This window comes from Ahaetulla prasina, chromosome 1 (assembly GCF_028640845.1).
Source record: "Ahaetulla prasina isolate Xishuangbanna chromosome 1, ASM2864084v1, whole genome shotgun sequence".
Classification (NCBI taxonomy): domain Eukaryota; kingdom Metazoa; phylum Chordata; class Lepidosauria; order Squamata; family Colubridae; genus Ahaetulla; species Ahaetulla prasina.
In genome coordinates, this window is record NC_080539.1 from 131,956,554 (window position 1) to 131,981,189 (window position 24,636).

General features: G+C 40.3%; 1 protein-coding gene across 1 annotated transcript; it reads left to right on the plus strand.

Moving 5' to 3' along the window:
- Positions 1-11,130: 11,130 nt before the first annotated feature.
- HTR1B (5-hydroxytryptamine receptor 1B) lies at positions 11,131-16,426 on the plus strand. Its single transcript, XM_058176101.1, has one exon. The coding sequence runs from the start codon at positions 11,955-11,957 to the stop codon at positions 13,107-13,109; it is 1,155 nt and encodes a 384-aa protein (XP_058032084.1). The 5' UTR covers positions 11,131-11,954; the 3' UTR covers positions 13,110-16,426.
- Positions 16,427-24,636: the final 8,210 nt, after the last annotated feature.

A 24,636-nucleotide genomic window follows, 5' to 3' on the forward strand; every position in this document is an offset into this window, starting at 1 on the left:
GTAACATGACTATTGAGTGAATCCGGCTTCCCTGCTGGCTTTGCTTGTCAGTAGATTGCAAAAAGTGATCACATGACCCCGGAACACTGCAAGTGCCAAATTTCTGAATTTTGATCACAATAACCATGGGGATACAGTCGTAGGTGTGAAAAACCATCATAGGTCACTTTTTCCAGTATTATAACTTTGAATGGTCACTTATAGGTTGAGTTCAACCTGTACTAAATTACATTTTGCATCCTCTTTGTTCCTGCTTCATCTTTATTCTTTTCCTAGGCAGACAGACATTCTTCAAGCCACGCATAGTCCTGCAGTGGTCTACCATTTTCATTTTCTACAAAACTGCAGAAAAGGTAATGGAAGCGTGCTCAAGAGATTTATTTGAAAATAAAGATGATGGCAGAAGGCCAGTGCTTTTGCCAGTATATCAACACTCAAACCATAATTTCGGTTTAAGTAAAAAGTATATTTTTAATTATATAACAATTAAATAGTTAATTTCAGAGTAACGATAAAAAAGTCTAGAAACACAGTACATAGAATATGTATTTTAGCAATTCACTTAAAGTTTTATCCTGCTGTTGTGTTGTGACTGATAAATCTACAAAGTAGTGATATTATTCATAGCTATTACTTTATCCAAATTAGGGATGGAAAACTGAGACTTTGAGACTGGCCAATATTACTGATTTGACAGGGGCTGCTTTAAAAATAATAAACAAAATGAAAAGTCTAAAGTTCTGTTTTGTAGAAAGCAATGGACCGCAAAATATTTTTGTGTGTTTAAGAGATGGAGATCATAACATTTGTGAATTTTTGATCATAGCAACCTCAAATTTTAGCATCCAATTTCCAATTCAATCCATAAAATCATGGGGGTAGAGATTAGGACCAAGCTACAAAAGATGAGAGGTTTCTCAATAATAACAACAGAAAAAAAGGAAAAAAAGATCCTCCTTAGTCTTTGTTCTAGGATGAAAGTGGCATAATTCAAACTATCCTAGTAATTTATTTAATTAATAATTTATTAATTGATTGACTAGGGAATGAAATGCCTCTTAAACTCCATTTCAAACCCCCCTTTATTAATACTTGACAATCAAGGTTACAAGTATGTGGCAGAGATGGGTTAGAGTTAGGGTTAGGAATTCCTTGAGTCTTAAAATACAAATTTTGGCTGATGCTTAACGATTGTGCAAATATTTGTTTGTTTTTGCATGTTCTTATACTAATATGAAGAATTTGAAGCCAAAATATATATGTTAACCTGACTCTATAATCTAAATAATCAATACTTGAGTGTTTTCATTTCTCTGAAATTTATATATTGCAATCAAACATTTGCACTTTAATCTCATTATTAGGATAATTAGGCTTAGGCCTTTGATTATTCTAGCTGCTTTGTTATATGGACAATTCCTTTTTGTACCATTTGCAGTTGGCTACACTCAAAATCTTTAGCTCTAGGCATATGACTAGTATGCGGGTATTTTCACCAAGTGACATGAGATCAATGTTAATTCTTTTGAAATGAAGCTTACACTTGGGGGCTTCCAACATTAAGCCTTTTGTCAAAAAGGATAATAACAAACTTAATGTAATTTCAAATATGCTTATGACTGAAGTGTAAGACATTATCACATTATCCAGGAGCATTCATAGAAATAGATAATTCTTTAATTGATGAGATTCTTTAGTTCATAGATAATATTGATTGGCTCTCTCTGCTCATGAATTTGTAAGAATATTGATTTTTCACTATCACTGACAGCTAATCAAATTAAACAACTGGTTTGGTAAGTCACAATAACACTACAGTAAATAATTTGTCTATGAAATATAATGAACATTATCTTTCTCATAAATTCCATCTTGTTTCACTATGCTATGATGGTTATTGTAAGTTAACTCAGTCTTAGTCCTATTTTTTTTCTTATTACAGATTTAGATAAATTTATTTGTCACAACTTATATTCAAGATAATGAAGGTAATGGCATGAAACATAGGAACGTATTTCTTAAATATGTACTGAATAAAAGTGTTCTCATTTGGAGTTTCAAATGTCATGTGAATTTTGAAATCTAGGAAAACATGGGATTTTTAAAAGCCCATTAATACTTTGAGTTTCACTATATATTCACAAGGATTGGGGTGGGTGGGTGTGACTTTTTGTTTCTTAATGTTTGTTTGTTATTGGGATTTTTTACTATTTCACTATCAAATAGTTTTCAGATATAGAGCCTCATAAAACAACAATCTCCTGTGGGGTTGAGAGCTCTGGAAGTCAGGGAAAAATAACCTTACACAGGAGACTATTAGTAGTTTAGGGATAAAATGTGGGGTCCTAGGTAATGTCTGAACTTGGTTGTTTTCTTGCAGTCATTTCATTATCCAAACTAGATAACATTATCAGTGCTAGTAAATACTGGGGTTTCCTCAGTTTATATTCCAGTGGCTTGTCCTGTCAGTCATGGAGGTTCTTTGATTGGACTGTTTACTGTTAGCTTGTTTGCCAGTTCCTTGATTGGAATATTGTTTACTTCTTGATTGTTGGTCAGTTGTTAATCTTGGTGTTAAGCTATGCTCAACTGGGTGTTGATTTCTGGTAGGGAGGTTTTGGGATCCTCTTGTTCCCTTTTTGGCTTGCTGATTGTCTCTTTTGCACACCTTGTAGATAATAATCCAGCCTAAATTGTGGTTCAGTGACTTCATTTGGCAGGTGGATCTGCCCACTTCCTTTCTTAATTATGTTAGGAAGTTGCTTGTTCTGAATTTTAAGAGCCTTCTAAAAGGCAAATTTTATCATGCCAGAATGATTTCTTTCTACCCTGGATGTTTAAAGATTAAAAAGGAAAACTTGTATGTTTTAGAAAACAGGAAAAAAGAGACTGTATTGTAGATTTGGGAAAGTTAAGGGGTTTGACTTGAAAGAATATTTTCTATAGACTGTTTGCTTAAATTTTTACATAAGAATTATTTTATTTTATTTTAATTTATTTTATTTCGCCAAGCATGTATTTTGAGAGAGATACAGGTGTAAACATACTTATAAATATATGAAAAGAATGCCAATAAAAGAAACATTAGGACAGGGAGATAGGCATACTGGTGCACTTATGCACATCCCTTACAGACCTCTTAGGAATGGGGTGAGGTCTACAGTAGACAGTCTAAGGTTAAAGTTTTGGGGATTTGGGGAAGAAACCACAGAGTCAGGTAGTGCTTTCCAGGCGTTGACAACTCTGTTACTGAAGTCATATTTTCTGCAATCTAGTTTGGATCGGTTTACCATGAGTTTGTACCTATTGTGTGTTCTTGTATTGGTTTAGTTGAAGCTGAAGTATTCATTGGATGGTAGGACATTGTAGCAGATGATTTTATGTACTGTGCTTAAATCAGACCAAAGACAGTGAATTTCTAAGTTGTCTAAGCCCAAAATTTCGAGTCTGGTGGCATAAGAAATTTTGTTGCAAGCAGAGGAGTGGAGGACTCTTCTTGTGAAATATCTCTGGACTTACTCAATTGTATTAATGTCTGATATGTAGTGTGGGTTCCAGACAGATAAGCTGTATTCAAGAATTGGTCTGGCAAAAGTTTTGTATGCCCTAGTTTGCAGTTCAATATTACTGGAGAAGAAGCTACGCAAGATTAGGTTAACAACTCTTAATGTTTTTTTAGCAATGCTGTTACAGTGAGCTCTGGCACTTAGATCATTTGAGATGAGTACTCCAAGGTCTTTGACAGAGTGAAGGTCATCTGTTAGGTCGTATCCATCCAGCTTGTATTTTGTGTTCTGATTTTTTTTTCCCAATGTGTAAGACAGAGCATTTGTTGGTTGCGATTAGGAATTGCCAATTGTTTGACCATTTTGACACATAGTTAATGTCTTTTTGTAGAGTAGCAGCATTGTCAGTGGTGTTGAATAGTTTTACATCACCCGCAAAGAGAACACAGTTGCTTATAATATGATCACAAAGGTCATTTATATAAAGTATAAAGAGTGTGGGTCCTAAAATGCTGCCTTGGGAGACACCACTATTAACAGGTGTAGGGTTAGATAAGGCATTCCCTATTTTGACTACTTGCTGCCTGTTTGATAGGAATGCAGCTATCCACTTATGCAGGAATCTGGAAATCCATGAAGATTTTGAAATTAAGTATAAGAAATCCTCCTGTGGGAAAGTTTTGGCTGATTGGAAAATAAACATGTAATAAGAAGGGACTTTGATGGTTGACTAGAGGGAATCAGGGAGAACTGAAGATTAAAATTAAAGAAGAAGAGACCCATTTTTCGAAAAGGACACCTGCCGCACGGACGGCTCGCCAGGGGTCTCCCAGCCGACATACAGGACTGGGGGGACCGATGCTGGCGCGTCCTAGGCTCGGCGGGGTTCGGAGGCCACGGGCCACGGCCATTACTTTGGTCGTCGCCTGGGCCGCTGTGCCCGGTGACACCGGGGCTTTGGATTTATAACTGCAGCAGCCTGGTGGTGAACAGGGAACGGAGAAGAATTGAGGAATGGAGAAGGAAGGGATATCGGTAACGCGAGTGGAGTGCTCCGGAGTGCGGGGGTTTTCTCCCCTGCGGCTGGAAGGAGCACGAGTCATTCTGGAGAGAGGAGAACTTAAAATAAGAAGATTACGGTTTTGTGGAGCTCTGGAGAAGAGGTGATGGAGAAATTTAGGAGGGAGGGTTTGAGGCCCCTCCTCTGGGGAACAGTGGTGGCGTCCAGCTTCCGCCTTCACTATGAGAATCTTGATGACATCACTTCCCTTGACTTCCTGGTTGACTAACTGTACTCTGGACTCGTTGCTCCTGTGAGTGCCCCTGGTGGATCCGGAGGAAATTACAAGGATACTGTGCTTGCCTGAGGATTTTGAATTTTTTTCCAAATGGCAAAAGGTCAGAGACCAACTGCTGGAGAGATGGAGAATTCTGGAAAAGTTATCCAATATGGACAAGAAACTGGATGATTTGCAAAGAGGCCAAACGGAAATAAGAGCAGAAATTGTGACTATCCAAAAGGATTTAAAGGATACTCAACAAGTCTCAGCAGAAAACAAGCAGAAAGTGGAAGGTCTGGAGGGTGAGATGCGGGCAGTGCAGAAAAGAGAGGAGACGACAGGCAATGCTGTGCTTGGACTACAGATGGATAAAATGTCTTATTTCCTTAGGTTTCAAAATTTGGAAGAAGTGGACCAAGAAGATTTGAGAGATGTTGTGACTAAATTGTTGGGAGAATTTCTTGGGAGAGGTGTTGATTTCATGAATTGGGATGTGGATCGAGTTTATAGAGTTAATTCACAATATGCACGCATGCAGTTCCCAGAGAGGTTCATGTCAAATTTGTGAGAAGAGAGACGAGAGATGAAATTCTTAGAAAACATAGGAGTGGGGCATTGACTTACAGGGGCAGGGAGATAGCCATTCTGAGGCAGATTCCCAGACAGGTACGTGAAATGAGAAAGAAATATTACTTTTTGTCAAGCAAATTGTACCAGAAGGGAGTGGGCTTCAGATGGCTGATGCCAGAGGGATTGATGATTTTCCGGGAGGGCATTACGAAAAAAATTAGTACAATTGCGGAGGCTACGGCCTACGTGGAGGAACACAAAGCCCTCCTGGAATCAGATGACCCAGGAATTGAAGAAGGGGAGGTTATAGACCATGGGGCGGTGGCGGCTGCCGCTGTTGCGGCCCTGGAGTTGGGTCAGGCTGAACCCAGAGTTCTGAGATCCAAAACTAGGAAGTGATAAAGATATTTGGTATTGTGTTGGTTTTCCTTATTCTCTTTTGTATGATATTCTGTTTATTCTTGACCCTTCTTTATTGCGTATGTAAGATTTGTAAACTTAGCTACTTCGTGTCACCTGCTTGCCATATGGCTGTTGTATGTGTTAAAAAATTTGAGCAAAATTCTTATCTAGGATAAGAAAAATGAAAATTTGCCATACCTGATATGTATTTGTATATACCTTTTTTGACCAATAAAAACTTTTTGAACAAAAAAAATAAAATTAAAGAAGAAGAGACCCATTATTACAATGGATACTATTTGACAATGCTATTTGATGATAGAATAAATCAAGGCTGTCTGGGAACAAAGTTCTCAGAAATTTCTTTCAAGATTGTCTGGCGCTATAAAAATAGATATAATACAGGAGAGAGAAGAGGAACAGATTTTACTGGATAAAAGGGAGACTGAAGCTGATTTGAATGTGGATTTGAAAATGGTTTTTTTTTAAAAAATGACAGACTATAAGAATGATACAGAAAAAGATGCTGGGGATCTAAAATTGAATTGAAAATGACAAACATGGAGAAGGATGTGATAATGGCTTTACATATGAAACAAGCTGATGCCTTAATATCTAAAGAGAACATATAGAATAAATCAGAAGAGAGATTTTGAAAACCTTCTTATCTTAGATTTACAAAGGAGGCTTGTTAAACTACTGAGGGTATTCCTGGAAGGAGACAAAGAGGAAATAAGAAATTAATTTGAGAGATATTATTTGATATGCTTAAACATCAAGCATTTTTGGAGTAAATGGAAGGAATATAAAGTGGATTTATTTGACTACTGTTTATATATATATATATATATATATATATATATATATATATATATATATATATATATATATATATTAACAGTACTGCAATATATATATTGCAGTACTAATGATTTCAGATGTATCATTAAAATATATTTTCCATCAGCTACAAAAAAACTAGAATACTCAAATTTTGAGAACTTAAGATATAATGGGCTCTTAAGACTTGTATATTTAATAGAAGCAAATCATATTCTTATACTAACTTCTTTTAAAACACTTATCATTATTTACTTCATTTATATCCCAGCTTCTCAAACAACACATGGAGCTCAAAACTTCTACCAATGACAACACAGGGAAATAGATGTTGTATAATTAAAAACACAGCAATAAAACATACAGCACTGGTTCCAGCTCCACAATAGAAGAGTTTACATTTCAAAGGACAGATGGAATACAGTGTAAAGCCAGCATACAAAAGAATACCCTCTAACTACTGGCAACCTTAGCTAAGTATAAAGATCCCTATTTTCCCTCTACTGGGAAAGCAACACATGGTAAATGTTTTATACAGGAAAGGGTGGGAGGAAGAAAAGAGATGTTCAGATGCTATTCCCAAGCACAAACATGTCCTAGTTTACCAAAACATAAAGCTATTGGAAGCACTTCCCTGACCTTGTTTGAACTCAGAATTACACAGGGTTGGGCCTGGCCTGTACACGGATGGAGAACCATCATGGATTCTCAGGACTGCAGGTTAGACTGGGAAGATAATACCTCTATAGCAGTGATGGCGGAACCTTTTAGACACTGAGTGCCCAAACTGCGTGCACACGCATGCCCAAACTAAAAGGTGCATGCGTGCAAACGTGCGCATGTGTGGACATGCATGTGCACATGCGAATGTGCATGGATGCATGTGCATCAGTGACCCAAAGACCAGCTTGCCAGCTGGCTATTGGTAGGCAGGGCATCCTAACACCAGCAGCATGGCAAGAGGTAAGATCTTTTTCTTTTGTGAGCTTCTGTTTTGTCGTTTGCAGGGAAACAGAAGCTCACGAAAGAAATGCCAGGGAGATCTGACCTGGGGCGATGACGCATGTCCCAGCAGAGAGGGCTCTGCGTGCCATCTCTGGCATGCATGTCATTGGTCACCATTATGGCTCTATAGTATAGGAAAAGGCAGCTACTTTTGTGTTGCTGCCAAATAAATTGCATGATAAAGTCCAGGAACTGGCCTTTGGCAAAGGTATCTTTACCATTCCAAGTTTTGTTTTCTATGTTTATTGAAAGACCAGGTTAGATTCTAACTTTAATAGGTTTCCTAACTCAATAAAGATAAATGCAATGCAATCTCAACAGAGATTTGCAATTTTCTTTTAAATATTCAAACTTTTCACATTTTTTTCTATGAATTCTAGAAGGAGGAGGTTAGTGTCTTTATTAACAGCCAAGCCCTCTAATTTCCCAGAGAAAAGGATTGATGGTGAAGCAAACACCCATCCTCAAACAGATTTCAGAATGGAAGACTGCAGGAGGAAAAGGCTGAAGGCTAGAAGAAAGCTGAGTTTTCATGCTAAGAGGACAACCACAGCTCAAAAGGAGAAGAATGGCAGCTGGAGAAATCTCAAATATCATGTATAAGAGATTACCTGGCTGCTCTGGCTGTCAATGAAAGAGACAAATTTTCTGGTCTACCTTAAGAAAAAAAGCACCTCCAATGTCTCTGGAAAAAAGCCCCTCAGACTTTTCTTAGTCATTCCTCTACCTTTCCAGGTTTCATTCAGTTTTGAACAGCCAAGGACCCAGGAGACTTTTCTGTAACACTAAGGGACAATTCGCTGACTTAAGAGCACAGCTCCGAGAACACATGAAAACACCAGATCAATGTTTGCAGTCACAGTTCTCCAAGATCCTTGGTGGGATAACTCCCTGTTGTGGGTTCTCATTATCCTAATGATTCAATTGATAGGAAAGGATTTGTCCACTGCATGATATCACTTTCTTATTCTGCCTATAAAGAGTTTTAGGGACACTTGGGGTTTGGTTCTTTTGGCTGAGTCACCAGGACCTATGCCTATGATTCAACCAAACAGAACAACAACAACCTCTGGGGAAGGATACTCCGTTGAATGCTTACTTTCTCTATACCTGTTGCTTTCATTATTCAGACAATGGAATGGAGATTGCTGGGGGGCGTTAATTTAAGAGAGGCTCTCTCTCCTCCACAAGGAAAGTGGGTGAGAAAGGAGAGGCAGAAATTATTCCAAACCCCGATCCAATGAAATGATCCGATCCATGGAAGGCTTATGAACTTACACGTGTCAGACGCACAGTTTAAGGACTTGCCTCCACTTAAGGCAAACAAGAGAACCGAGGCTTAGAAGGGAAGCGCACGCATGGGAGCGCACGCTGCAAATCTCGACGGAATTGCTTACTCCCGTGTAAACACGCTTCGGGATCGGACTACTAGCGTATCTTTCTGAAACGCGCGACAATAAGCGCTTTAACGATCGCGTTTGGGAAGGTTATATAATAATCTAGGGATAAAACCCAGCTTTGGATCATTAAAGCGCCAAGCTTTACAGGCAGAACGCCCGGACGTTTTTCTCCCTCGCCGAGTTTATACGCCGACCAGTGGGGACCAAGGAGAGGCTAGCGCGTAACTCTGTATGGTTTTCCACCTGCGTCGGGAGCAAAACCCCAAACAGCGAATCGTTTTGAAGAGAGCGAGGATAAATTCATCCGGCTACTCCAGCTAGGCGCAACACCGCGGAGAATAGCTGCCCACCAACCGCTCCGATCGGCTTCGGTCTTCATTTCGGGAACAGTTCGGGAATTTCCAACCCGTATCTCAGCGCAGCCAGCGAGACACAGTGTCTACGCGCGAATTCAAGGAGCTTCGAGGAAAGTCCGGTTCTCCGCCACCCCCAGGAGGACCTCACTTGTTGGCAAACGACTTTGGCGCGCGTTCATCCGGCGATAAACCCCATCAGCCCGGTCCGACCGCGACTTCGTATGGTCGCTTTATAAACGGAGATGATGATGATAGCGAATTGTCTCGTAAGACTTTGGAACCCAGAAAGGCATCCCAGAAATAAATACCATTAAATAAATGAAAACCATTCTTAAACAGGCGATTATTAATAACAAGGCAAGGACCTCAGCCAACGCAGGCTGTACCGTGCAAGGCGGCAACATGGAGAGGCGCCAGGATGGATTGAGATTTTAAACACAGAGGCAGGCAGATCCCAATAAGCAGGTTTGCTTAGTGTTAAATCCTTCTAAGCTCTCGGATTTGCCATCCTCCACTCTTGATAAGTAAGGGGAGCGCCGTCTAGCCCCGAGCCCTGTGGCTGAGCAACTTCTACCAGCTTTGTTGGGCTTTCCTTAGGCGTCTCTATGGCCCCATTGATCCGCTATAGGCGCCCCATTGCTTACTTGGAAGACCAAGTATATATAGCAGAGTATCTTTGCGCAGGGCTGCGGATCTCTTAAGGCGCGCCTGCGGAAGCACTGGTGCAGGAAGCCAAGCGCCTGTATTTGCACAGCCAGCCGGAGCCTGATGTGAAATGCTGCGAAAGGACGAAACGGATTCAAGTAGGAGAAACCCGAATCGTCTTTCCCAGGATTCTCCCCCCCCCCACAAAAAAGTCACAAGTCAAGAAGAGAGCAACAACTCCCAGAGTCACGATTTAAAAACAAAGATTTCACCTTTTTTTTTTTTTGAACCTGCTTCACCCATTGGAGAAATTGGTGCCTTTCTATACAAGTTTCCAAAGTAAACCCCACCGGCTTCCCCAAAGTTTACCCCCGGAAAAGTGTCCCTTTAAGATTGCAGCCAAAGTCGAAAATCAGAGCAAAAGGGCACAATAATGATACTTAGGTTAGGTGGAACGGAAAGTTAAGAACGCGGGATCAAGCTGCGTAAAAGAGTAAGAAAACACTCCAGTTAGATCCCTCTAGTCCCATTTCCTATTTCTAGTAAAGGGCAGAAAGAGGCGTTTCAAAACCACACGCAGGAGTCGAGTAAACCTTGGTCGGATCTCTCTCATTCCCTCGGTGAGGCATATTCTTGCGTCTAAAATACGAAGGTTTATCGTCCATTAAAGGCTACAGCCGCAAAACGGCATTGGTTTAGACGTCAGTACATCATGTAGAAGCAGCGAATTCGAGTTTGGGGAGGTTTGATGTTTTTTCGCCACTTCTCTTGACTCGGGTTCTGTGGGTATTTTCAGTTCGCGTCTTTCCGTTTTAAGCGCCCGCACCACAGTTGTAAGTTGCCGTTAGTGTTGCTCTACTGCGGTTGTGGTGATTATTACCTTTGGAAGGGATCACAAGCTCGGCTCAACTCAATGCAGAATCCCCACTGATAAGTCAGCGAGGTTTGGGGAAAGTATACATTTCAAGGCTCCTAAAGGGTGGGGGGGGGGGGATGAAAGGTCGGTCTTAGGACCCGGCGGAATCCTCTCGGGGCAGACTGAGGCGGGGCGGTGGCGAGGGGCCGGGAGCCGGAGCTCTGGGAGAAAAGACCACGAGTTGCCTTGTTAAGCTCGCGCAGAGCGGAGCGGAGTCTGAGCGGGCGGGCCAGTATATCTATATCTATATGTATATGTAAAGAGAGAGAAAGAGGGAGCAGAGCAAAGGCAGGGACCGCGCGCCTTCGGTTGCTGAGGCGCCGGCCGCCTCTGCCAGAAAAGTCTGCATCCACCGGACTTGAACTCTGCCCTGGAAGAGAGACCCTCACCTCGAGAGTTCGCTGCGCTGCCTACCTTCCAGCCGCCCGCTTCGGCAAAAGTTGTGAAAACTGGCGCCATGGAGGACAATTGCGCGTCCCGCGCCTCTGCGAGAGAGAAGGCGTCCAGTCACGGCCGGTCAGCAACGGTGGCAAGCCGCGCCTGCTAGCCCTCTCCCGCTCTCTTCGCTGCTCCGTCTCGCCCAGGGGGATCGTAAGCGTCACCTCCGTTTAACGAAAGAAAAACTCCCCCGGCCGCCGCCGGTGACTTATCCCTCGGGTCGAACTTCGGACCTCCGCGATGTCCCTTCGTCGCCACCGCCGAATCGGCTGCCGCTGGCGGAGACGTCCTCGCTTGGCGGCCGGCACGTGCTGAGGCGTCGGCTTGGCGTTTAGCAAAGAAGAAGGGGGGAAAGCGCGGCGGCGGCGGCGGGGCTAGCCATGGTCCGCCCGGCGAGCGGGAGGCGCCTCCATTGGAAGAGCCGCGCGCACGTGCTCCCTCTCGCCGTCGCCGCTGCCCAGGCGGCTCGCGTGCCCTCGTTCCCCGGGCGGGATTGTCTTGAGGTGTGGCGTGAGGAGAGGAGGGCGCTGCCCTCCTCGGATTGCTGAGCCTGGCGGCGCTCCTCTCCTCGTCGAGTCCCCGGCAACTTTGGAGGCATGGATCAAGCTAGGCTCTGCCAAGCCACCCCAGGCCTAAACGCCTTCCACGCCAATGACTCTGACCAGACCAGGAATTGCAGTCCTGAAGAAAGTTCCATCTACCAAGATGGCACCCCGTTCTCCTGGAAGGTGGTGCTCACCGTCATCTTGGCTCTCATCACTTTGGCCACAATATTGTCCAACGGTTTTGTGATTGCCACTGTCTACCAGAGTCGTAAGCTCCACACCCCGGCCAATTATCTCATAGCTTCCTTGGCGGTCACTGACCTTCTGGTATCCCTCCTGGTCATGCCGATCAGCACCATGTACACCGTGACTGGGAAATGGACCCTGGGCCAGATTGTGTGTGACATTTGGCTCTCTTCAGACATCACTTGTTGCACTGCTTCCATTCTCCATTTGTGTGTGATTGCCCTGGACAGATACTGGGCCATCACAGACGCAGTTGAGTATTCCACTAAAAGGACTCCCAAGAGAGCAGCAGGCATGATCGCCCTGGTGTGGGTCTTCTCGATCTCCATCTCAATCCCTCCTTTCTTCTGGCAGCAGTCTAAAGCTGAAGAGATGTCCAACTGTGTGGTGAATTCAGACCACATCTTATATACCATCTATTCCACAGTGGGGGCGTTCTATTTTCCTACCTTGCTCCTGCTGATCCTTTATGGAAGGATCTACCTGGAGGCCAGATCTCGGATTTTGAAACAGACGCCAAAGAATGCCGGCAAAAGATTAACTCGGGCTCACTTAATAACAGATTCCCCAGGATCAACATCCTCTGTCACTTCTATAAATTGCAAGGTCTCGGAAGCATCCAGTGAAATGGGGTCTCCTGTATATACGAACCAGGTCAAAGTAAAGGTATCGGATGCTTTTCTGGAAAAAAAGAAGTTGATGGCTGCCAGAGAGCGGAAAGCAACCAAGACTTTAGGGGTTATTTTAGGAGCCTTCATTGTGTGCTGGCTACCCTTCTTTATCATTAGTTTAGTGTTGCCTATTTGTAAAGATGCTTGCTGGTTCCACATGGCCATCTTTGACTTCTTCACGTGGCTGGGATATCTTAACTCTCTGATCAACCCTATCATCTACACTATGTCCAATGAAGACTTCAAACAAGCATTTCATAAATTGATACAGTTCCGATGCACAAGTTGAATGATAAGTGCAGTTAAATATAAAGTCTCTGGTGTCGGAGGCTTGAATGAATGCATTTTGTGTGACTGGTTCTTCAGGTAGGTGATTATTCTTACCATGCTACTGTCTCTCCAGAAAACAGTATCTTTTAATGGCAAAATTGGAATTCAGTAGAGAGGAGAGCCATGCCAGTTAGCAAAGTTTCTCATTCAAGGTAGAGGTAACTACAAAGCAGCCTCCTTCTGAGCCTGTGTTTAAAAATATGCTGCATCTTACTCTGCTCCCACTAATGTTGCTGAAGAAGTCTTTTTGGCCTTAAAATGAGAGTTGATCCTGGATTTTGCCTTTGTAGAGCCATTGTGGTAGGAACTGAAAAGGTTTTGGACAACTTTTGTGGAGACACCCGATCCACCGTGACTGTACTGTACTTGAACTAAGTGACTCTCATCCCATCTCTTCTGCTAGGAGATCTTTGCCTCTCAGACATCTGTGTTTGAAAGTGCTTTGCCATGTTTCCCTCCTTTTTAACTGCTAGCTTGCTAAATTAAAGACTATGCAGAGTAGATTATAAATGAATTGCGCATGATGCTTAGTAGTTATATGGATCAGAGATCTGGAAGAACTAGTAGTGATAGTCTTATGATAACCATTCCTTCACTTGCTTATAATAAATGGGCTGAAGGAATGTTGGGGAAGCAATCAAATATAGACAAAACTCAGCATGAGAAGAGCAACTCATCTTTTTTTTTTGTACAGATGTGCCTTCCTTTTTGTTTAACAACCTGCCAGTATCACCCTCCCCCACCACCGAAAAAAGCCAAACTATTCTACATGCATATGTTTGTGTGAGTGTGTGCGTGCATGGTGGCCTGCAGAATCAAGTGCCAAAGCTTGCAAGCTTATTTTTTCTTTATCCATGTTTTTTTCCTTCTTTCCTTCTCATTATATTTTTAAATAACTCATCATCAGCTATTCTTTTGTTTAGTTGTTTTAGTTGAAAATCTTCCTTTCAAAGCTTACTTACATAGTTTGCTTTCCAAAAGAAAAAAAAATGTTTATGCGGACACTGAACAAACTGCGGCCACCATGAGTGTAATAATTCTTATTAAAAGAAGCTTTCCCCCCTGAAAAGGACTTTTTCTGTATAACGCAAGGCAATTTCCCCTTAACACAGATTTCATAAGCAGATTTTCAAATCTTTAATATATTCGGTTCCTAAAGGAATATACTCTGTTTTCCTGATGCTTTCTAGTACAAAACCTCATCTACGGTTTCAATTTCCCTTATCCTTACACCTCATTCATTTCCTCTCACATGTCTCATCCCATCCTTTCCTGAAATGCTTTGACAAACAGATTGAATGAATGGTTCCCCTACATTATTAATGCCACTAAGACAATAAGGCAGGACAGGACAGGACAGGACCCAGTTTCAGTAACTGAGAAAGCTGCAAAGTTTCTTCGGCATCTGCCTAAAGCCTAGATGCAAAGAAGTGACTCTTATACAATATTCACTATTCAAAATCTTATTACAGTTCATGCTTGCTATCTTATATAATCCTTAAAAGAATGATGACCAACTCAATACCTCCCCTACTATTCAAGTTAAAGGCATTACTAAAATAGCTTTTATTATATAGGACAGTCTGGTGCAGGTCCCCTATGGATTATGAACTTTTTTTTTGGTGGGGAGGAGAGATCTCCCGGGAACAGGTTTTGTCTTTGATATTAAATTAATGATGGTACATTGGGCCAGAAGCATCACAAAAGTTTTGATTAGAATCCTTTTAGAAAGCTTTTCTTCTGTGATCTGGGTCAGGATTGGTAACAGCTTCCTTTGCCCATGTGTTGGGTTAAGTAGAAAATCTGTCTAATGCTTCTCTGCAGTGATAAAAATAGAAGTATAAATTAAGACTTCAATGTATGGCCAAGCTGCCCAAATGAGAGGAATAGGGAAGAAGAAAATAGAATCCTCTGTATCTTAACTACCACAAGATCTAGAAAAGCTGCACCAGGGATAACTTCATGTGACCCATCTTAGCAACAGTTAATTCTCCTGTCCTACCTGATTCCAGCAGCCATATTAAGGAAGCACAATGGGCACTCACCTTTGCTACCTCATACTTTTCTACATTCTCATGGAATTCCTTGCCATTTTTTCCCTATAAAAGTAGAACCTCAACAGTGATGTTTATAATTCTACTTCTCTCTTCCCCTGAACAAAATACATAGGATGCTTTCACAGTGTGAGTCACTTTCACCAATCCTTGTTAGACAGTAAATAAGATTTATATACTATCAAGAAAAGCATTCCATCTTCTTTATTCCAAGAGACCTAAAATATAAATACTGCCTGAGATTACAGCAAATGGGTAGATGAAAGAAATGTCAAGGAGTGAATGTCAACAAACACATTAAAAATTTATATTCTGGTTTTGTTGAGCTGAAATAAAGATTAAACTTGATTGGATTTTTTGTGAGGCCTTTATGGTATTATTATTATTTAAATCCAGTTCTTAAAAATGATGGTGAGTTCAGGAAGAAATTGAGACTGAGTACTTTACTGAGTTTGCAAACATAACTCTCCTCTGTGTTACTATTTTGTTTTCATGTGTTACAGCTGCATTTTTTCATGTACTGTATCCAACTCCCAATTATTTTTTCTTGAAAGAGCTGCTAATCTCATTCTGAAAGTCCTGAAATGTAACTTTTGCACTGAAATGAACTGTACACTGTGGCATAACTTCTTCAGGTTGCTTGTTTATGGAAAGCAAATGGTTGTTCAAGAAATATTTATTTTTGTTTTTAAATCAGTAAGTGTTGATACTGTAACATTGAGACTTACTTAGCCATCATACTTCACAGACAGGAAGTGGAATGGATTGCTTGTCTCTTAATACTGTTTGCACTACTACAGTCTTCTTCAAAAGTGAAGGACCTTGCGTTCCTATTTGGGGAACGTAGGAAAAATGTGAAAATCCTGTCCTTTCATCTTTTTAATTAATCTGGAATTTAAAAAATAGCCATTTGATGTTGTGATCTTACAGATTTTTTTTCATATGTATGATACTATTAACAGAAATTTAAAATCATCTGAAATACTAACCACTGTTCTGATCCTTTAGGTTGTTGGTGTGTACAATTGGAACCTACTTTATTATGTATTTTTACTCTTGTTTTCGAAGATTAGATAAAATATCTCTATGTAATAAGCCCAGCAGTCAAAATTTAAAAATTCAGACTATGTTGTTCTGTTCCATTTTCTTTGAAAGGATTGCATTGCAAGTGTTTGTCTTAAATGTAGCTGAAAATCAAACAATAAAAAAGCTTTACTGTGATAACGAGTATTTGATAGAAATTGTGTTACTCAGGAAGATGATATTTGTTTACTTGACTGAAGCTTTATATCATTTATAAGACGATGAGACAGCAGGAAAAAAATAACAATTAATTGTAGCTAAATTTGGCAGCTGTAATGTGGAGCCACAACAAATTTAATACAGATCAAATACCTTGGACAGCATTCCACTTCATCAAATATGCAGATGTAATCCTTAACAGTGATTGGGTTCATGCATATACAAAGCCATGGTTACTTGAATAAGTGACAATTGTCTGGATTCATGTAACATGGTAAGCAGTAATCCAAGAATTATATAATAATTTAACCAGATATGCAAAACTGCCAATGTATCTGGTAGAATTCATTGTAGGTCCATGTATTCTTACTTGTTTTGGGGATGCTGCAAGACACTGTATTATTTAATTTAATTCATGTATGCTGCCTTTCTCCCATCATGGAATTCAAAGGATATTCATGGAGGTTTTCAGATAATCTTTTACTAGGCATTGACTAGACATGTATTGCCTTCATTCATGAGACAGTAACACCTGTTTAGATTCAGCAAGATGGCTACATCGTATGTCCCTGTCTTTTAGATACCTTTTTAGAAAGGCATAAATACTGATATTTATTTTTACTTCCACTAAAGGCATTGTTAGGTACACCCAAGACTCCTAATAAGCGAAAGTAGTTTCCCCTTTGCTAGCAAGTGAAGCTGGCTTGGAAAGACAAGAGAAGAGAGAACATTCTGTAGTTGAGCGGGAAATGTAGAATCTGGGGAATCCCATTGTCAGCATGCTGGCATACATCCTGTGATGTGCATTCTTGAAATCAAGGCAGTTCTTGGGCTAAAGAAAATGTCCTTATTCTAATATGCAAGTAGTTTAGTAATCCATTATCCAATTGGTTTAAAATACTAACGATGATAAAGGATCTGTACGCTAAATTGGACAATAAATGGTTGAGGGAGCTAGGTATTTCAAGCCTATTGAAGGTAAGGATTGGGGGTGGGGGGAACATGATGCCTATCTTTCAATACTTAAGGGCCGGCACAGAGAAGAACGGAATGACTTATTCTCCAAAGCACCAGAGGGCAAGACAAGAAATAATGGGCATGTTATTTCCCATTCCCAAAGCTGGTTAAAGACAGATCCAATCTAAACCTAAGGAGAAATTTTCTTACAGTGAGAGCAATTAATCAACGGAATAGATTTTCTTCTGGAGTTGTGAGGTCTCTGTCACTGGAGGTTTTCAAAAATAGATTGGACAACAATTTTATTGGGGTGGCATAAGGTCTCCTGCTAGAAGACCTTTTGGGTTCTTTCCACCCTATGATTCTATGTTCTAGGTTCCCCCCCCCTTTGGAGTTATTGACAGAAATGAGAATAGTTTTCTTCCCCCTTTAGATTTACGTGTCTAAATTCCAAATATAAAAATAACTTAAACAGTATTGATTTATTTACTGTTCTTGCCAAGTAATTGAATTGAGGCCTCATTTCTTTTGCACACAAGATTCCTACTAACTGCATTACATGCAACTTGTGAATGTTGCTGACTAGAAACTTGAATATGAGGTTCTATTTGGCTAAAGATCAGTTTCCTCATTAAGGGTCAGTCAAGAAGGTTAATCATGCTTAAATTCCATTGAAATATGTGGGACATGTAATAGATGAGATTAACTTTATTTTTGAAGTTAGAGAATCGGCAAATGGCCTTTTCTGATGTCTTAAATCTGTGGATCTGTGGAGAAGGAATGCCATTCGCCATTGATTTGTCAGAAAGTCGCAAAAGGGGATGACATGACCTTGGGACACAACAACGGTCATAAATATGAACCAGCTGCCAAGCATCTGAATATTGATGATATGATGATAGGGAGGCTGGAAAGGTCGTAGTTTTGAAAAATGGTCGTAAGTCACTTTTTTCAGTACCGTTGTAACTTTGAATGGTCACTAAATGAACTGTTGCAAGTTGAGGACTACCGGTTAAGACCAAATATTTCCTCAAAGATAAATAGCTGTGAGATTCATCTATTGAAAAAGAATATAATTCAAGTGCTTCTATGCCATTAGAGCAGGGGTGTCAAAGCCAATTACATTGAGGGCCATATCAGGGTTGTGTTAGATCTTGGGGGCCAGGGTGGGTGTGGCCAGGGTGGGTGTGGCCAGTTCAGTGTCACTCATGTCAGGGGCGCCTGTGGCGGACCAAGCACTCTGCCAGCAAAAACAGGCTCCTGAGTTCAATTTCAGCTGCAACTGTCTCCTGCAACCCTCTGCCTGTGAAAATGGAGCTTGAGTGGGCTGTATGCACCCCTCCCAAGCTCCCTTTTCGTTGGCAGAGGCACTGTGGGCTGGTCCTTTGCTGTTTCCAGGGTGACCCCGTGGGCAGATCTAAGCATCCCGTGGGCCGGATTGGGGCCCCGGGCCTTGAGTTTGACACCTCTGCATTAGAGAGTTCCAAAATTATTGTAACCTTTTGAACATTCATTTTAAAATGGGGATTTGTCCAGTAGGAAAATGTATTTTCTCAAATGCGCTCCTTGAGGCAATAAAGAGATATAGTTAATAAAGTAAATTGAAACATGTTAATTCTTTTTCAAACTTCTGTTGACATTGCAGCAAGTTTGCAAAGTTGATGTTTGGTCCCAGTTCTCAGTTCATTTCTTACTTTTAGGAGTATTTATTGGTTGATAAAGTAAATTGAAATGTGTTCTTTCTTTTACAAACTTTTAATTGGCATTGGAGCAAGTTTGCAAAGAGGAACAAGATGATTGCATTTGGTCCTAGTTTACAGTTCATTCCTTACTTTTAGGAGGAACAGAAAATGGGAATGTTGATTAATTTGCAAGGAGGGAGAAGAATATCTAGCATTTTTAAAAAGAAAATTTGTGTCTTGTCTTAGTTTCTGTCATTTTCATTTTTGCCAGTTTCTTCCCTTATTTACAATTGTATACCTCTGAGTGAGTAATAATGATATCCATGAACATGTGTTTGAGGATGTATATGTTGTAGCCATATGAATGCTGCAGGTAGCTTTACTTTTCAAGTTTTGAAGAATGTAGACTAAGACTGAAGCATGCCTAATACATAGATTCCTTAATTGACAGGCTGTTGTAAATATAATTCTTAAGACCTTTCATAAATATCCAAGCTTCAGCTAAAGGAGTTAAGAATGGTCACTTTTATCTATGGGCTTTTATCTAGACCAGTAGTGGGGCTCAAGTAATTTAACAACCGGTTCTCTGCCCTAATGATTTATTTCAACAACCAGTTTGCCAAACTGCTCAGAAAGTTAACAACTGGTTCTCCCGAAGTGGTGCGAAGTGGCTGAATACCACCACTGGGCTAGACACATACTTGTTCCTCTGTTCTTTCAGCTTGTTGCCTTTGTTACCAACGGCATAGGAACATTCGTGTTGTGATTCCGGCCCTCGAGCCTGTTCTCATGGAGGAGAGTGACTCAGAGAGTGAGGGAGAGGAGCCAGCAAGGCCTCCCTCGCCAGGACCCTCCTTGCTGGCACCACCCCAAGTTCCAGCTGCAGGCCAGGAGGAGGAGCTGACAAGGCCTCCCACAGCCTCCTCCTCCCTGGCAACGCCTCAAGTCCCAGCTGCTGACAATCAATCCTGGATTGATCCGAGGCAGCGACGTAAAGATAAGCATGTGCAACAGAGGAAATGGTGTGGCAGGCTCAGAGATTGCTGTGTTACTGAGCCACACCCCACAGGGTATAAAAGTTACCAAGGGTGCGCTGCAGTTTGGTTGTTGGAGGGTTAAAGGACTTTGTCAGTGAGTTTTGGCAACGGAGCTTGGATACGAGATAACGGACTCCAAACTTGGCAGGCCTTTGCATGATCACTGCCAAGTATTTCCTCAATAGAAGTAAATCTGGTCTGTAGCAAATAAAAAGACTGGGAGACACGCGCCTTTGTGTTTGCTCTGTGAAGTGGGGAGGGGGACATAACAATTCTAGTAGTCTTTCAGCATACAGTTGGGATATTCGGCAAAAGAGGACTGTTACCATATAAGAAAAAAATTTGGCAGATAAGACTTTACTACCTCCTGCAGCATAAAAGAGCAAGGTGCTCCTATTGAAACATCCTGTGTTCTACACAAGTGTTAAAGATACCAAAGCAAAGCCTTCTTATGTTTGGAGCACAAGTATTCCTAGAGGTTTATGAACTAATGCACACATTACTTCTTGGAAGTGATGCTAAGCAGAAATACTGCAGAAAGCTTGTTCATCAGAATCCTACACTTAGTTGGCACTGTAGATGGATTCTTGGAACTTCAGTTTTGTATCTGTTGTTTTTTCTAATGTTACTTTTTACTGAATTAGGGAAATTGCCTTGGGTAAGTGTTTTTAAAACTCCCTACTCAAAAGATGTCACAGATGGATCTCTAAGAGCTATTCACATTAGAACTGAAAAAGAAAAAAGAAGGATATTCATGAGATAAAAATGTGAAGCACTGTATATCATTAGCTACAGCTGAGAAAATAGACAGGACAGCATTCCCTATGGAATTCTGAAATAGATGCTTAGAAAAGTTATAGATAGCATTTTGGAAAAGAAAATTGCAAATGTATTTGTTGCAATCACAGCTTGAGGAAGAGAAATTTCTTTGGAAAGGTAATAGCAACAATTGTAAATGGCAAAAATTTGCATCGTAAGGTGCACCAAGAGCCCTGGTGGTGCAGTGGTTAGAATGCAGTATTGCAGACAGAACTCTACCCACAGCCTGGAGTTCGATCCTAACCGGCTCAAGGCTGACTCAGCCTTCCATCCTTCCGAGGTCAGTAAAATGAGGACCCAGATGGTCGGGGAGAAATATGCTGACTCTGTAAACTGCTTAGAGAGGGCTGTAAAGCACTGTGAAGCGGTATATAAGTCTAAGTGCTGTTCCTATTATAGAGACTAAATTATAGCCCACATAGTGGTATAGCTGGCATTTGAATGTAGGAGCTAAACAATTTGTTTCCAGAGGACAAAGGCAATGTTGACTGCAGGAAGATAAGTATTGGTCTTTATAGGAAATCATGAAATTGATCTAGATCAGGGGTCTCCAACCTTGGTCCCTTTAAGACTTGTGGACTTCAACTCCCAGAGTTTCTCAGCCAGCTTTGCTGAAGGCTGAGGGACTCTGGGAGTTGAAGTCCACAACTCTTAAAGGGACCAAGGTTGGAGACCCCTGATCTAGATAACTCAGAAATGTCTATGTCAAGGATAGATAACCTAGTATCCTTTAAAATCTTTTATATTTTCATTGCCATGGCATTCCTAGCCAGCATGACCAAAGCGGTAGTTGTAATCCAAAAATTATAGAATACCTCAGATTGCCTATTCCTAGTCCCTGTGAAGAACAGCTCTCCAAAGTTTCAGACCAGATTTTTTTCCACAGCCTTTTTTTCAATGCTGGAGATCGAACTTTTGGTGCATGGACCATTCATGTGTGATAGCCCGTCTTTCCATTTAGGACCCAAAAAATTACATCCACTTCATTTCTGCTTTCCTTATGGGTTTGTAAAAAGAAAGGAGAAAGGATGTGTGATTTTTCACAGATGTTAAGGTAAAAATAGAGAAATGGTTCATGTTTTCTCCTTCGTTTATAAAGTTTGAGATCAGCTTTAGGAATTTCAACCAGGAGAAGCTTTGAGAAAGGAGAAGAGATGGATAAAATGTGAGATGAGATTTTAATTTGTTTAGTTCACTGTGTGAGATCAATAGGACCTATTTTTATGTTTTTTAAAATAAACTTGCATAGACTGTGCCACTAAATTTCTTTAGTATGCTCAATCATATACTAGTTAAAAAACCCATAAATAACCATAACTCTTGTTTCTTGGCTTCTGTTGTTTCCTGCCCCCCACCAAAGAGGGGACTTTGTACAAGTAGTCTTGGTTGTACCACCACAATTGAACCCAAAATTTGCATTGCTAAGCAAGACATTTGTTAAGTGAGTCATGCCCCATTTTATAAACGTTTTTGCTATGATTGATAAGTGAATCACTACAGTTGTTAAGTGAATTATGCGAATTTGGCTTCTCCATTGACTTTGGTTGTCAGAAGGCCCCTGCAAATGACAAACCCAGGATCTCCTGATCCTGTAACCATCATAAATACATGCTGGTTGCTTAGCTCCCAAAAGTTTGATCTCATGAGTATGGAATGCAATGATCACAAGTGTGAAAACTGGTCATAAATCATATGTTAACAAAGTCTTAAAACTGCTCATAAGTCACTTTTTTCAGTACCATGGTAACTTTGAATGATCTTTAAATAAATGGTTGTAAATCAAAGACTACCTGTACTCTAGTGTTTGGTATTTATTAACAAATTACTTTATTATTTGTTATTTTATAACTGACCAAAATACGTTGTAACAAATTTATTTCTGTGGTAATAACTTGAATAGCTTGGAGGCATTTATCTAAGGCTATCCAGTATTCTCTTAATAAGGTTTATGATACGTAAGAAGGGTAAAGCTATTAAGAGAACTACTTAGAAATCTCAAACTGGAATTATATTAATCTTGTAGACGCTAATTGCCCCTTTATAGGGTTCTGTCCCACAGTTTCTTACCTCTCATTATGACTCTTTATTAATTAATCATTTAAATGCTTGTTTTATTTCCAGTTAAATTACTATAATCACACAGCTTTCTTTAATGTAAACAGTTTTCATTATCTCCGGCATCTATGTATGAGTGCTGTCATTTAAACGACACTTTTGCTATTACAGTTGTTTTTTACATGCTGCTTTCATCAATAATGTAAATAAACTTGTTTTTCTATTAATTAAATGTGTAACTGTTAATACAATTTTCATCTTCATTATTGTCTCTATGATGTGTTTGGATAAGTTAGTTCTTGGAATTCAGACATGTAAACAGTTGTTGCTTATTCTGCTGCTGTCCATTAACAGATACATTATGATGCTCCTCTGTTTTACATTAACCAAGCTCAATAGATCAGTGAGTTTCCATTGCATTATTCATTAACAGTTTCCATATGGGAATTCTTGCAATACAAAAATAATGTTAAGATTTGGCATTATAGAGAAACCTGGGAAGTTTGAGCAGAGATTCTAGCTTTTTAGAACTTCTGCTTAAGTGACTGCTGTTTGTTTCCAAATGGTTAAAAGTAAAATGTTAGGTGTCAGCACACAAGCCATTTGCTTTGGAATACTGCGGTAGAGAATCCAAAAAACCCTCAAAGCTACGAGTATACTTAGTTTATTTATTTAATACATTTTACCTTAGCTTTCTGCTGAAGTAAGTATTCATGATGACTTAACAGCTTTAAAAACTTAAAATATTAAAATTTAAAACTAATTAACAAAAGTCAGCAAAATATCCCATCTTTAGAAATTTTCTAATGGATGAGAGATTTTTTGGGGGGGGGGAGGAATTGTGTCACCCACAGTCTGAACTAACAACTGAGATTTTTTTGGGGGGGGTTAAAAGGTGACAGTTGAGGCTTTTAAACATGGGCCTTTCCAGCAGATCTTAACATAATTTGTCACAATTATTTGGTGATTGATGGGTGGCTATAAAAAAATGATAAACAAACAAACAAATACTCCCTAGCTCGCTCTCTGGAAAAATAATGGCAAATATTGTTTTACAAATGCATATAAAATCCATATTTTTCTAACAGTCCTTATTCAAGGGAAAATAATATTACCAATTATATTTAACTGTGTCCCTTTTGCATTATATTAAGCATGCGTGTACAAATATATATAGAAAGTGTCGATATAGTCCTGCTATTGTAGATATAGTCCTGCTATTGCAGCCAAGTGTGATTCCAGACTGAATGCTAGTATAACATAATTTCAGTTCTGTGCCCAAGCAACAATAGCAGCAGCAACAAAACAACAGTGGTTGAACAAATGAAAGCTAATAGCAATGTGAAAAATAAACCATACGTTCTAGCCTCTGGTGGCTCAGACTGCTAAGACAGTCTGTTATTAACACAGCTGCTTGCAATTACTGCAGGTTCAAGTCCCACCAGGCCCAAGGTTGACTCAGCCTTCCATCCTTTATAAGGTAGGTAAAATGAGGACCCAGATTGTTGGGGGCAATAAGTTGACTTTGTATATAATATACAAATGGATGAAGACTATTGCTAACATAGTGTAGCTGCCCTGAGTCTTCGGAGAAGGGCGGGATATAAATGCAAATAAAAAAAAACCTGCAAGAACATTAG

What these genes read in the sequence shown, in the direction of transcription:
- HTR1B (XM_058176101.1), top strand. Translation starts at nt 11,955, where the DNA reads ATGGATCAAGCTAGGCTCTGCCAAGCCACCCCAGGCCTAAACGCCTTC.